This window comes from Sphaerodactylus townsendi, linkage group LG07, assembly GCF_021028975.2.
Source record: "Sphaerodactylus townsendi isolate TG3544 linkage group LG07, MPM_Stown_v2.3, whole genome shotgun sequence".
In the NCBI taxonomy this organism is placed as follows: Eukaryota; Metazoa; Chordata; class Lepidosauria; order Squamata; family Sphaerodactylidae; genus Sphaerodactylus; species Sphaerodactylus townsendi.
Window position 1 is genome coordinate 118202427 of NC_059431.1, and position 14162 is coordinate 118216588.

Genomic DNA, 14162 nt, shown 5'->3' on the forward strand with positions numbered 1-14162 from the left:
AATTTTATTATTATTATTATTATTATTATCATCATCATCATCATCATCATTATTATTATTATTATTATTATTATTATTGTTACTACTACTACTACTACTACTACTACTACTATTGTAGATTTCACAGCTGCCAGTTCTTTAGCTGGTTGTTGGCCTTTCATTACAATTTGAGCCTCAGCCAGAGGCCTAGGAAGTTGTAATGTATCGGGGTAATATTCATGCAGGGTTATTATAGTGGGGGAGGGGACTTGATATGTTTTTCTTTTATCTTTTCTTCCTTTTTGGCTATGTTGTCTACAGATGTAAAATAAATGTTTAAAAAATGCAATAAAAAGACTCCCTGGTGATTTTGGGGGGGGGGGAAGCATAAGCATTTTATTATCATTGTGCACGCACAACGAAATTTACAGCAGCATTCCTCGATGCACACAATTTCAGACTCATACCCCATCCTCACTTTCCCCTTCCTCCACCCATCCCTACACAGCCCCAAACACATCAACAGGAAGCCGCGGAGTTCAGCATAGCCACAGCTGTAGAGTAGAAGCTGTCTCTAAGCCTCTTTGTCCTAGTTTTGATAGGACTTGTAATCAGTCCTGCCGGATGGTAACAGTTCAAAAAGAGAGTGTGCTGGATGAGACGGGTCCCTCAGAATATTTTGGGCTTTCTTTAGGCTTCCAGGGAATTATAGAGTTCTTCCAAGGGAGGGGAAAGGCGCAGTCGATAATCCCTCTGTGCAGTAGTGATCACCCTTTGGAGCTCTTCCTGATCACGCCACTGTGCAATCTGAGAGAACTAAGCATACACAGATGCAGGAGGTTAAGACACTCTCTATAGCACAGCGGTAAAAGGACACCAGGAGTTTTCCATTCAGTTGTTGTTTCCTTAGAAGTCTCAGATAGTACAGTCTTTGCTGGGCCTTCTTAATTTTGACCTTGAGGTGGGGGTAGCTCCTTCACAGTGGGTGACACACGCACACACCCCGCAGAGGCTGTTTCCTCCCAGCTTTTTCAATCCTGGCTCTCATCTGGTGGAACGCTCTTGCCACCTAACATCAGGACCCTGCGGGATTTGATGCAGCTCCACAGGGCAGAGCTGTTCTGTGAGGCTTTTGGTTGAGGCCAAAAACTAGACACTGAAATCAAAGTGTAATTCTATCCACAATTGTATTTGTTGCGTGCCCAAATCTTAATTCACAAACTGCTTTAATAGCATCTGTTGCCAGCCTTATTTTAACTGTGATCTGAAATTAGCTTTTATTCTGTTTTAACTTAAATGCATTTTAATTAGATTGGATTAGGTTTTAATTATCATAACTGTTTAACTGTTTTACTTTGTTTTGAACTTGGTTTGATCTCGTTATTGTCTTTTAAATTGTTTCCACTCCATTTATTAAAAATAACAGGATTTTGCCATGTACTGTTTCCCTTGCTCGTCGAGCTGCCAAGCTCCTGAGCCCTTTGGTAGGAGAGAGCGGTATACAAATCAAACTAAATATATACATTCTCACAAACAGCCATGGTGTGCAGGAGAGTGCTACTGCGTGAGGAAGCGAGGTATTAATCTGACTCTAGCATTAAAAGAAGAGTCGGGTGGGATCTCTCTGACTGCCTGTGTGATCATCACGGGAACATAATGGGAATGAAGTAGGTGCCCTCCTGGAGGGGAAACTAGCTGCTTGGGCTTGTGGGGCTGTTTGAAGCCCAAGCCCCTGACCTACTGGATTTTGACCGATTTATGCTAGCCCTCCGTTACTGCTTTGAGGACCCATTTCTGCAAGATAAGACTTGCGCCCGGCTCCAAAGACTGTTGCTGGGGCCCCGATCCATCACTGAGTATGCAAGCGAGTTCTGGTAACTGGCCTGAGACTGCGCTGGTGCGCATGTTTAAAGATGGACTACCCAGATGTGCTGCAATGGGTGCTAGTGACAGGAGATCCAGACACCCTGATGGGCTGGATTTGCTTGGCCGGGGATGTGGAGGGGTGGCTGAAAGAAGTGCAAAGGTCCCAGCAGCGGCTTGCAGGCACTGGGGAAAGCGGGCGGCCCAAAGTCGGGGAAAAGAGACCAGCTTGCTCGGTCAAGGGAAGGGAAGAGTCGGTCATGGAACGGCGCCGGTGATTGGGCCAGTATCTGTGTTTCGGAGAAGAAGCGGGGTAACTCTAAATTGCGACCTGCCCAGAGGTGGGATTCAGCAGGTTCTCACAGGTTCCCGAGAGTAGGTTACAAATTATTCGTGTGTGCCACGTGATTTTTGCCTTAGTTATGCCCCTCCTCTCAGCAGTAGCGCAGTCTAGCAGGAGGTGCACCAACCGTGTGTGTATAGGCATGCTCATGCCTCGCTTAAGTGCATCTGCAAGTTTACATTGCCCAAGGATCCCATGCAGCTGCGCCCTCTGCCACAGCGCCTGCTACTCCTAGAATGCCCGGCCACTGCCAAAGTCATGGCCTCTGGCTTCAGCCCCATTGAAGCTACGCCACAGTTTGAATCCCACCACCATTGGAACCTGTTACTAAAATTTTTGGATCCCACCACTGAACCTGCCCCAAGAATGCTCCCTTGACCCCTGGGGCCACCAGTGCTGGGCAGGCTCATCATGAAACCCTGGCAAGGAAGAGTGCAAGGAAGCCCAGAGCAATGCCCGGTAAGGGGATGATAGTGGGAGCACTTGATTATTCAAGATAAAAATATTGAAAAGAAAAGAAATTCAAACTGTGGCAAATTTGCTTAGGGAAGGAGGAGAAATTATGACATTACAAAATTTTATAGAGATAGGAGGAAACGAGAACTGGTTGGTTTTGAGAGGCATTTGGGAAAGGATAAAGGTTTCACGGATAAAAAAGGAGGAAATGTATAATGTCGAAATGTCTGAAACTATATGAAAATGTAAAGTGGAAAATTCTAGGGTATATATACAAATATATGGTAGATGATAAAGGGAATTCATGCGATAAGAACATTACTGAATCAAAAATGGGAGAAGGGAAGGATTTCTAGACATTGGTAATACTGGAAAATTAATAGACAGTTGGAAAAATATAAAAGATCGAGGGAAATATATGGAGTTAGGGGAAAGAAAAAGTGATATTAAAATGGTACAGAAACACTCCAAAACAACTAGCATATATGATAAAAAAAGGATCCTTAGTTCTTAAAATGCTGGCACTGTGGAGACTAAGAGGCATACTTATAGCCATATGTGGATAGGATTATGTGCAGAAGTAAAAAAATTTTGGACAATTGTATTGTTATATATTGAGAAACTGGTGAAGATTAATATTGATTTCAAATAATGACTGTAATGTTCAATGAGTGTAATGGAAGATAGAAGGGTGGATAAACAATATGAAGTTATATGTAAGTAAAATAATGATTAAAGCAGTCCATGCAACAATAGGACTCATGGGCTGGAAAGAAAAGAAAAAATGGACACTCTAGAAATGGCTAGAATATATCTGGGCAATAAGTGGATTAACCCTTCTGATATTTTCGGAGAAGCATACTCAATCCAAAAATAAGACGCTCGCAAGATAAAAAAAAACAGAATGTAGGAAATTCCTCTTGAAGATATGGATACATATAAATGGACTGGGATGGAAAGTAAGCTCGAGTCAACAAAGAAAATATGGGAGAAGAGGGCTGCATAGAGGAAATGAAATCTTTACTCGCTGTTTCCAGTGGACAAAAACTAAGCAAGAAGATGAAATGGGGGAAGGGGGGAAAGTATTATTTGAAAATGTATGAAGAAGGAAATTATTATAAACTGTAAAATTCAAATGATACAATAAAAAAACTAGAGTGCGCATACGAGAGGGAGAAGAAAACAGCTTTTAACACACAATTTGTTAAAACACACGTCTGACCCTGCTCTAATCTCTACTGGTCTCGTGTCATAGGATGTCTCAGCTTCACTCAGCCCTTGCATTCCTCCTCCCAGTAGTGCCAGGAAACCAGATAATGGTTCTCACCTCACTAGATGTAAACATTTTAACCTCCCTGCTTTCCCCACCTGTGGGGGGAGGGTGTCGTGCAGGGGTGCTGAAACTATATTTGCCTTTCCCTTTCCCACATTTCTCAGATCTGGCTACTGACAGGCAACCTTACGGTAGTGGAGGATGAGAGGGCAGGCAGCCTGGTCCTTCCCATCCCATATGAATGGAATGAGGGAGCCTCTGCCACCAACTGCTCCACCTAGCTATGGCTCTTTTACTTGTTTGTTGTTTGTTTCATCTACTCAGCAAAGAAGGCATCACCTGAGGGGAGCAGACAGAGGGCAGGTCTACCAGGTGAAGTGTTCCTTTTCCATAGTTATGTCGAAGACCCACATATTTCCTTAGTTTGGTCAGAGGAGTAGACCCTGATCCATGGCCTCCAGTGGATGTTATGGATCATATATTTTATCGGGGCCCCCTGCCAGCTTGGCAATTGGCCATGCTGGCAGGGGCTGATGGGAATTGTAGTCCATAACATCTGGAGTGCCAAAGGTTCACCATCACTGCCTTAGAGGGTTCCTCATATTTTGAAGATGAGACCAGGGGTCTGCAACCTGTGGCTCTCCAAATGTTCATGGACTACAATTGGCCATGCTGGCAGTGGCTGATGGGATTTGTAGTCCATGAACATCTGGAGAGCCACAGGTTGCAGACCCCTGATGTACACCTTTCCTTTCCTTCACACTCCCTTTTTGCAAAAAAAAAAAGGAAAACAAATTGAATGGAAGACTTCTGTGCACATTTTATTGATGTTCTTAAGTTGCTGAGCCTCTGTATCTTTTAGGTCCACAGCTGGAATTTGGTAGATCATCATAGTAGTACCACGCTCAGACAAGACAAGAAGTACCGTACCCAGGCAAGGCGGACTTCCATGAAGATTCCTTCCGGTACCTAACGTAGGAGCTGCTGCTCAGCGTTTCTGTATTGCTGTTTTATTTGACAGGCAGCTCCATGCATTGGGTTGATGGTGTGAGGTACAGAACCATCACAGAATCCGTAAGCACCAGAGACGATTTCAAGGGATTTTCTCAGTTATCGTAACCATGCAGTTTCTTCACCATAAGAGCCCTGATCTGCCCGCCTCCAGTGAGCTTTTTCATGTCCAGACAGCGTAAACAAGTAGTGCAGAATCACAGAAAAAGCTCTGCATGTGTCTTTTCTTGCCAGTTCTGAAAAGCTACTGTGGTGAGGACGGTCAACTTCTCCAGGACTTTGTCTCTGAAGTAAACTCTTTTGATGGCGGGATGGGGATAAAGAGAAGAAAACAACTGCTGAACTCATGACCATTAAAACAGTAGTCTTCAGAATAAAACCAGGAACTTCCACTTTTCACTATCCCGAGTGCAGCGTTTCACCGACCTCTTGGGGGCACTGGTGGCGGGTGAAAGCTATCGTTGCTCAGTGGCCTGCAATAAAATGGGGGGGGGGGGGACGGCATGTAAACTTGGGATTAGTACACAGCCTATGCTTCACCACAGAGATAAAAATGAGACCTTTTGCTAGCTCAGTGTTTTTTCTTTTTTTAATTTTTATTTTATTAGGTTGTCCGGCGATAGTGGTGAGACTCATGCCGCTGGGCCTACCTTCCTGGGGAGCAGTGGCGTAGGAGGTTAAGAGCTCGTATATCTAATCTGGAGGAACCAGGTTTGATTCCCAGCTCTGCCGCCTGAGCTGTGGAGGCTGATCTGGGGAATTCAGATTAGCCTGGGCACTCCCACACACGCCAGCTGGGTGACCTTGGGCTAGTCACAGCTTCTCGGAGCTCTCTCAGCCCCACCTACCTCACAGGGTGTTTGTTGGTGGGGGGGGGGAAGGGCAAGGAGATTGTAAGCCCCTTTGAGTCTCCTGCAGGAGAGAAAGGGGGGATATAAATCCAAACTCTTCTTCTTCTGGGTGGGAAGCCCCGGGCCTCCCCACCCACCCCTCACATGCTGTGCCCTCCCCCCCCTCCGGCCACTCCCAGAGTCTCCAGAAGATGGCAGCAAGACCCACGCGTGCTCTCCAAGGGCAAGAAATGTGGAGGAGGGGGGGATAAGCACTGGGGCGGGGGGGACAGACGAGCAGCAGCCAGCAAAGGTGGGTGAAGTGGGTATAGGTGCAGACAACAGGGAGGCAGGCAGTTGTAGCAGCAGAGAGCAGCAGTGGCGTAGGAGGTTAAGAGCTCGTGTATTTAATCTGGAGGAACCGGGTTTGATTCCCAGCTCTGCCGCCTGAGCTGTGGAGGCTTATCTGGAGAATTCAGATTGGCCTGTACACTCCCACACACGCCAGCTGGGTGACCTTGGGCTAGTCACAGCTTCTCGGAGCTCTCTCAGCCCCACCTACTCTTCTTCAAACTCTTCTTCTTCTTCAGAAGAGTAGAGAAGACACTAGTGGTGGCAAACACTCAGGGGGTGAAGTGGGGATGGGCTTGGCAGCTCGATCAGCTGGCATCCTGGCAGTGGGAGGGAGGGAGGGAGGGAGGGAGCAGGGGAGAGTCAAGGGGGAGGCGTGACCAGCACAGGACAGACAAGGGTGAAAGGTAGTAGAGCAGGGCAGGACCAATGAGGAGAATGCTGATAGAGGTTCCTAGGCCTGGGGAACCTTGTACCCCAGGAAGGAGAGGTGACACATTGTCAGGAACAGCGCCTGGTGATTGAAGGGCGTTCCTAGCTTATTGCTGTTTGTCACAATTTGCATTGACAGAGATCGTATCTGGGTGATGGAAAAATACTCTCCCTTCAATGTAACTTCCGTTGCCATCCCAACCAAAAATACACAAGAACCACCCTACTGGATCATAACGATGGTAGAACTAGTCCAGCATCCTGCCTCATACAGTGGCCAGTCAGCTGCCCAGGAGGGCCAAACAAACCAGGCATTGAAGACGAGGCCTTCCCCTGACGTTGTCTCCTGGCACTGGTATTCAGACGCTTGCTACCTCTCAATGTAGAGCTTCCCTTTCGTCACCAGGGTTAGTAGCCACTGACAGATTTTGCTGGCGTTAAATTCAGTTTTCATTTAAAACCAAGCTTGTTTTTTTTTAAATGAAGAGTTAAAAGTATGGTGAGCACTGCTTTCTAGTTCAAGAGTATCTTTAGCACTATTCTCTTTTCCACCAAAAGATCTAAGGAGAATTGCAACTTTATCCCCTACATCCTGGACCGTCTTTCTTTCAGAATGCTCTGCTTGGGTCCCAGTGCCCACCTAGTTCTGTTTAGATAGGCAGGCACTAGGACCCAAGCGGAGCATTCTAAAACAAAGATGGTCCCGCATGTGACGGAGGAAGTTACAATTCTGCTTAGATCTTTTGCTGGAAAAGAGTACAGCAGTCAATATTTAAATAATGATGTTATCGACAAATATTTGCACTAACAACCATGGCCTTGATTTAAACGTCACAGGAGTGGGGCAAAAGAACTTACCTGTGCAATTCATCAGTGGCGTATTTACCTGTCCCCGGGCGCCACTCTTCCGGTTCACCGTGGTGCAAATCATTGGTCTCCATTGTGATCATAGGGAAGTCCTGCTGCCTCGTCAGCCGCTGCTACCCTCCAAACCTAATCCGTGCTCAGTCGAGGGTGCATGCAAAAACGATGAAGCAGCAGGACTTCCTGCTGCCTCCAAGCACCCTCAACCCCCCCGGACTCCCCCCTCCCTTCCTTCCTCCCCTCCCCAGTCAGAAGAGACTGCTGGGAGCCCAGCCGGCAGGAGGAGGGGAGGTGGGCACCCTAGACCTTGCCCATGACCATGGTGACATGGGCGGGGTCAAAGTCAGTGGGGGTGGAGCCTGGGGGCATCAGGGGGTGGAGCCGGGGTGGCGGTGGGGCACAGCCTGGGGGGGGGGGCATCCTGGAGACAATTTGTCTCCGGGCGCCATTTACCCATGGTGCGCCTCTGCAATTCATTCATGCTTAGGGACTCATCTAAACTGGGCTGCTACATATATAATACTGACACACCACTGGAATGCCTGCCCGGTTTATGGACCTCTGCCAGGTGAGCACTGCACACATATCAGCTGAGAGTCCAGTTTCACCCCCTTAAATGCCGCATGAATCAAGTTGTCTTGCCCCTCCTGAAAATCAGGCCCTAGTCTGATCAGTCAAGGGATGTGCTGATGTACAGAACCTGCTAGCAACGCGAGGAGGTATCCTTGGGGTTCTTCCAGGTGTAACAGAGTGGTGCTTGTCGCCTTGATGCATCACGGGGCTGAAATGTATCTTCACTTCTGGCGTCTCGTTATCCTGCATCAAGAAATGTGGATGTGAGTTTTTGCCTGGCACCCATCAACTGCACCACATTAAACTGATTCTCCTCAACCAGCTAAGCATGAGGGAAAAAATCCTTGAATAATCTCTGCATCCAATGTCAATGCTGTGAAAGGTGCCTGCTCACTTCTCTTAATGTCTAGATTTATGTGACAAACTTTGAACCATAAGAACATAAGAACAAGCCAGCTGGATCAGACCAGAGTCCACCTAGTCCAGCTCTCTGCTACTCGCAGTGGCCCACCAGGTGCCTTTGGGAGCTCACATGCAGGATGTGAAAGCAATGGCCTTCTGCTGCTGCTGCTCCTGAGCACCTGGACTGTTAAGGCATTTGCAATCTCAGATCAAAGAGGATCAAGATAGATAGACAGACAGACAGACAAACAGATAGATAAGAACATAAGAACAAGCCAGCTGGATCAGACCAGAGTCCATCTAGTCCAGCTCTCTGCTACTCGCAGTGGCCCACCAGGTGCCTTTGGGAGCTCACATGCAGGAGGTGAAAGCAACGGCCTTCTGCTGCTGCTGCTCCTGAGCACCTGGACTGTTAAGGCATTTGCAATCTCAGATCAAAGAGGATCAAGATAGATAGACAGACAGACAGACAAACAGATAGATAAGAACATAAGAACTAGCCAGCTGGATCAGACCAGAGTCCATCTAGTCCAGCTCTCTGCTACTCGCAGTGGCCCACCAGGTGCCTTTGGGAGCTCACGTGCAGGAGGTGAAAGCAACGGCCTTCTGCTGCACTGCTGCTCCTGACACCCTGGACTGTTAAGGCTGACTGCAATCTCAGATCAAAGAGGATCAAGAACTAGCCAGCTGGATCAGACCAGAGTCCACCTAGTCCAGCTCTCTGCCACTGTGAGTGGCCAGGCCCACCAGGTGCCTTGGGAGCTCATGCAGGATGTGGAAAGCAATGGCTCTCTGCTGCTGCTGCCCTGAGCACCTGGACTATTAAGGTATCGGTAATCCTGTGATCAAAGAGGACTCAAGATAGACAGACAGACAGACAGATAGGCCGATAGATAAGAACATAAGAACAAGCCAGCTGGATCAGACCAGAGTCCATCTTAGTCCAGCTCTCTGCTACTCGCAGTGGCCCACCAGGTGCCTTTGGGAGCTCACATGCAGGATGTGAAAGCTGTGACCTCTCTGCTGCTGCTGCTCCTAGAGCAACCTGGACTGTTAAGAGCATTTGCAATCTCAGATCAAAGAGGATCAAAAGAAAGAATAGATATAGGTAGGTGATGGTAGATAGGTAGGTGATGGTAGGTAGGTGGATAGGTAGGTAGGTAGGTAGATAGATGGATAGATGGATAGGTGGATAGGTAGGTAGGTAGACAGGTAGACAGGATAGATAGGAGGAAGGAACATAAGAACATAAGAACAAGCCAGCTGGGATTCTCAGACCAGAGTCCATCTAGTCCAGCTCTCTGCTACTTGCAGTGGCCCACCAGGTGCCATTGGGAGCTCACATGCAGGATGTGAAAGCAATGGCCTTCTGCTGCTACTGCTGCTCCTGCTCCTGAGCACCTGGTCTGTTAAGGCATTTGCAATCTCAGATCAAGGAGGATCAAGATTGGTAGCCATAGATCGACTTCTCCTCCATAAATCTGTCCAAGCCCTTTTTTAAAGCTGTCCAGGTTAGGTGGCCTGCCATCACCCACCCTCACTGTGGTGTAGCATATTCCAAACACCAATCACACGTTGCGTGAAGAAGTGTTTCCTTTTATTAGTCCTAATTCTTCCCCCCAGCATTTTCAATGAATGCCCCCTGGTTCTAGTATTGTGAGAATACAAGATTTCACCAGTCTTTGTGTCATCTCTGTTCCCCTTAAATTCCATGCCAAGGCCTTCCATGCAATTGCTGCTGCCACTAAGCTATCTTGGATACCGTGTCTTGGATTCAAAGCCCGGAGAACAGGGCAACTACTGGTGCTTGGCAGAGCACTAGACACAGCATGGTATTGCTGCGGTCCACTGGCCCAGTGCCCGTCCAGGACTCTCTTAGGCTCATTCCGCACATGCAGAATAATGCAGTTTCAAACTGCTTTCAGTACTCTTTGAAGCGGTGCAGAATAGTAAAATCCACTTGCAAACAGTTGTGAAAGTGGTTTGAAAACGCATTATTTTGCGTGTGCGGAAGGGGCCCTACTTTTGAGAGTGTTCCCCTCTTGTGGGAACTGCGTGGCAGGATTGGGAGTCTGTAAGTGCAGTGCCCACCCTGCTACCCATCTGTCTCCCTGCCTGACAGTGGTGGTTTCAGGGCAGTGTGGAGGACTCCTTGGCTGGTGGATTTGGGGGATCTGAACATCCATGCAGATGCTACGTTGTCGGGAGCAGCTCAGGATCTCACAGTCTCCATGACAACGACAGGCGAGCCTCAGGCAACAGCAGGGCCCAACCCTCTTGGTCAAAGGGATGGCCACCTCTGGGGCCACCTGCAAGCTAGGCAGGGGTTGCAGCTCCATTTCTCCCTCACATAAAGGACAGGCCCGAGTGCAGGAGGGGCTTGCATGTTTGTTTCTTTTCCCGCTGCAAGACGGCTGTGGTTAACCGGATCCAACCTGCACTACGGAGTATCTGCCCAAACTTCCTCTGCTGCCCCCCACCCCCAGGTTGCTTTACAACCACATTTAAGGCGCAGCTCAGCAGCCAGTTCTGAGCAACCTTGATGTGGGCCCTGCTTGCACCCAGTGGGCACCCCTTAAGACTGTAAGTATTCAATCCTTATCTGGTGTGTGTGTTTTTGAGGGCTCGTGTGTTTGCTTTTTGAGGGCTTGGGGAAACTTTTGTCTGTGTGGAAGGTTCCTTTGTTGTTGGTTGGGTGTTTGCCTCAGACTGTTGAGGAGTGGGGATTCTGTTTAATCACCCAACCAATTTGAATCAACTGCCACTCGCTGCCACTCGCTCCTCGACTTGCTCAGAAGCAGTAGAACAGACTGTACTCTCTGAGACCAGGGATAAAGACAGTAAGAAAAAGATGAGCTCTGGGTTTTTTGTGGGCGTTATCCTTAAAGTTCAATCCTTATCTGGTATATGTATTTCTGCGGGCTTACCAATAAGGACCCATCTTCGGGGAGATAGCAAAATATAAGGTAGTGACTAGAGCCGTGTTGGCGAACCTATGGCACTCCAGATGTTCATGAACTACAATTCCCACCAGCCCCTACCAGCATGGCAGTTGATTCAAATTGATTGGGTGATTAAACAGAATCCTCACTCCTCAACAGTCTGAGGCAAACACCCAACCAACAACGAAGGAACCTTCCTCACAGACAAAAGCTTCCCCAAGCCCTCAAAAAACAAACACACGAGCCCTCAAAAACACATAGGTTCGCCACGACTAGAGGCAAAAGTCTTCAATCCTTAGGTCACGGTCTGGAGCTCAGTGAACAGGGCTAGGCTATAAAGAAGCAAGGCTAACTTGGTTTTTTGGTGGTCAAGTGTAGAAGGGGACTTTTCTTTGTAGTCCGTGAATTGTAGTCCATGACCATCTGGAGCACCATACGTTGGCCACCCCTGCTCTAACTACTGCAACCCTTCGGTTCTTACATGGCTTAATCCAGCAGGTTCTCACAGGTTCCCGAGAGTAGGTCACTAATTATTTGTGTGTGCCGAGAGGGGGTTACTAATTGGTGATTCTGCCATGTGATTTTTGCCTTACTTACGCCCCTCCTCTCAGCAGTAGCGCGCAGAACTTGAAGCAGTCTAGCAGGAGGTGCACCGGCGTGCGTGGCAGCCTGCGCCTGTGTGCATTCGTTTCCCGCCCAAGGACCAGCGCAGCGGCTGCGTCCTTGCCACAGCCCTGCCCAGGAATGCCCGGCCATGCCCCCGTCGTGCCCCGCCCAGCCCCATTGGCACTCCGCCACAGTTTGAATCCTACCATCATGGGAACCTGTTACTAAAATTTTTGGATCCCACCACTGGCTTAATCCTTTTTAAAGCCACCTGAATTTGTGGGTCCACCACCTCCACAAGTTAATTTATACAAAATGTGAAGAAGCACTTCCTTTTATCCGTTATTATTCTACTACCCATTACCTGCCTCTGAGTTCTAGCAGGGTGGGAGAGAGAAAAGTTTTCTCGGTCCACTTTTTCCACACCATCATTCGTTTTATAAACCTCAACAATATTATAGCGTATTCATCTTTTCTCTACATTCACGATAAAGAAAAAATGCATTGAGAAAAAAATTACTTCATTGTCTCCATCCATCTCACTGCTGACACTCAGCAAACTTCGAGTACTCGATCGGTTACTTGAATTGCCTGGTTGGAAAATAAGACTGTGGTTGGTTATCAAAGATTTTACAAACAAGATCCACTCTGCAAGCGCAGAAGGAAAAGAGTGAAAGAAAGAAAGAAAGAAAGAAAGAAAGAAAGAAAGAAAGAAAGAAAGAAAGAAAGAAAGAAAGAAAGAAAGAAAGAAAGAAAGAAAGAAAGAAAGAAAGAAACAGCAAGTGATAGAAAGTGAGAGCAATAAAGAAAATATAAGAAAGAGAAAGGGAAAAGGATTTTGGACTCATAAAGGAAAGATAAACTTTTCTTTCCCTCCATTATTTTTCCTTATAATGGAGAGCTGGCAACCATAAAAGCTGCTGACCAAAGAAATCATGCAGGCCTCAAAGCACTATTCTTCTTCACTAATAATGCTAACTCAGCTAAATAACTCCAAAGATGCCTCTTTGTTCACAGTTATACAAAATGTGCATGCTAAACTGTTTTTGAGACCCTGTTTTACCCAGAAGATACTTTAAAATTGCCCTCTTCCTAAAACAATAGAAAGGCCTATGGGAATGTTCAAACTCCTTGTTTAAGGAACAGGGCAACAAGAAACATTAATGATAAGAGGAAACAAAGGTTTTTGGTTCACTTTACGTCAAAGGGTGAAATGAGGACTTTGGTCAACCCCAAAATACTGTGGGAACAGGGAAAATCTCCACCTTTTGTATGATTGATTGATGATGTATGTACTTTGGGGTGTATTCCTTGCTGCCATTTTGATGTAACTCGTCATTAATAATAATAAAAGCAAGAACCCACTGCCATTTTACGTGGCTCCCCTGACCCTGTCTCTGCCCAGTGTTGGCTAAATAAAGTTTTCAGAAACTTTATTTTATTTCGACTTGAGCTTCTTTGAGCTTTTATTATTTAAAACGTTACCCCGTAGTAACAACTCATCCCATTTTACTTTGAGAAGCCACGTGTCCGTGTCATCCCATGGCTCTGAAGCCGCCACTCCTCTTTGTCCCAAAGTCTCCCATTTTCCAAAGGCAGCCCTTGTGAACTATTCCCTTATGTCATGAGCCAGCCCCTGGGTACTTACCAGGACACAGAGGACTCTGAGGCACAACTTGAGGACATAGTGCAGCCAGAGTTGGCTGCTCCTGGAGAAGACCAGGCAGCAGAGCCAACGCCCAGCCCTTCCCTGCCTGATGACATACAGGTGGAGGAGCCTGCAGATCCTCCTAGGGACCCAGTGATGAGCCAGCTGTGCATAGGAGGCAGAAGCAAAGGCTGCTACTTCAGAAGCACAAAAAGAGTGCTCGTTTGGCAGCAAAGTATGGGAGATTGGAAGTCTCTGCATCTGATGAAGACTAACTCCTCGTACAATCCCAGCCCCCTGAACAAGGCTCTCTATATAAGCCTTGCTGTGAGCTTGCCTCCACCACAGGAGGTGGTGATGGCCACTAACCTGGATAGCTTTAAAAGGGGCTTGGACAGATTAATGGAGGAGAAGTCGATCTATGGCTACCAATCTTGATCCTCTTTGATCTGAGATTGCAAATGCCTTAGCAGACCAGGTGCTCGGGAGCAACAGCCGCAGAAGGCCATTGCTTTCACATCCTGCCTGTGAGCTCCCAAAGGCACCTGGTGGGCCACTGCAAGTAGCAGAGAGCTGGACTAGATGGACT

General features: G+C 47.4%; 1 protein-coding gene across 1 annotated transcript in view; it reads right to left on the bottom strand.

Annotated features, from left to right (window-relative positions):
• Positions 1 to 4714: 4714 nt before the first annotated feature.
• The window catches only part of PIK3AP1 (phosphoinositide-3-kinase adaptor protein 1), a 68244-nt gene continuing 58796 nt past the window's right edge, over positions 4715 to 14162 (bottom strand). Inside the window, exons 11-13 of the mRNA XM_048504453.1 lie at positions 12446 to 12516; positions 8103 to 8218; positions 4715 to 5398 (exon numbers count right to left, since the gene is read on the bottom strand). Coding sequence (XP_048360410.1) covers positions 5344 to 5398; positions 8103 to 8218; positions 12446 to 12516 — 242 coding nt within the window. The 3' untranslated portion in view covers positions 4715 to 5343. The remainder of the gene's footprint in view (positions 5399 to 8102; positions 8219 to 12445; positions 12517 to 14162) is intronic.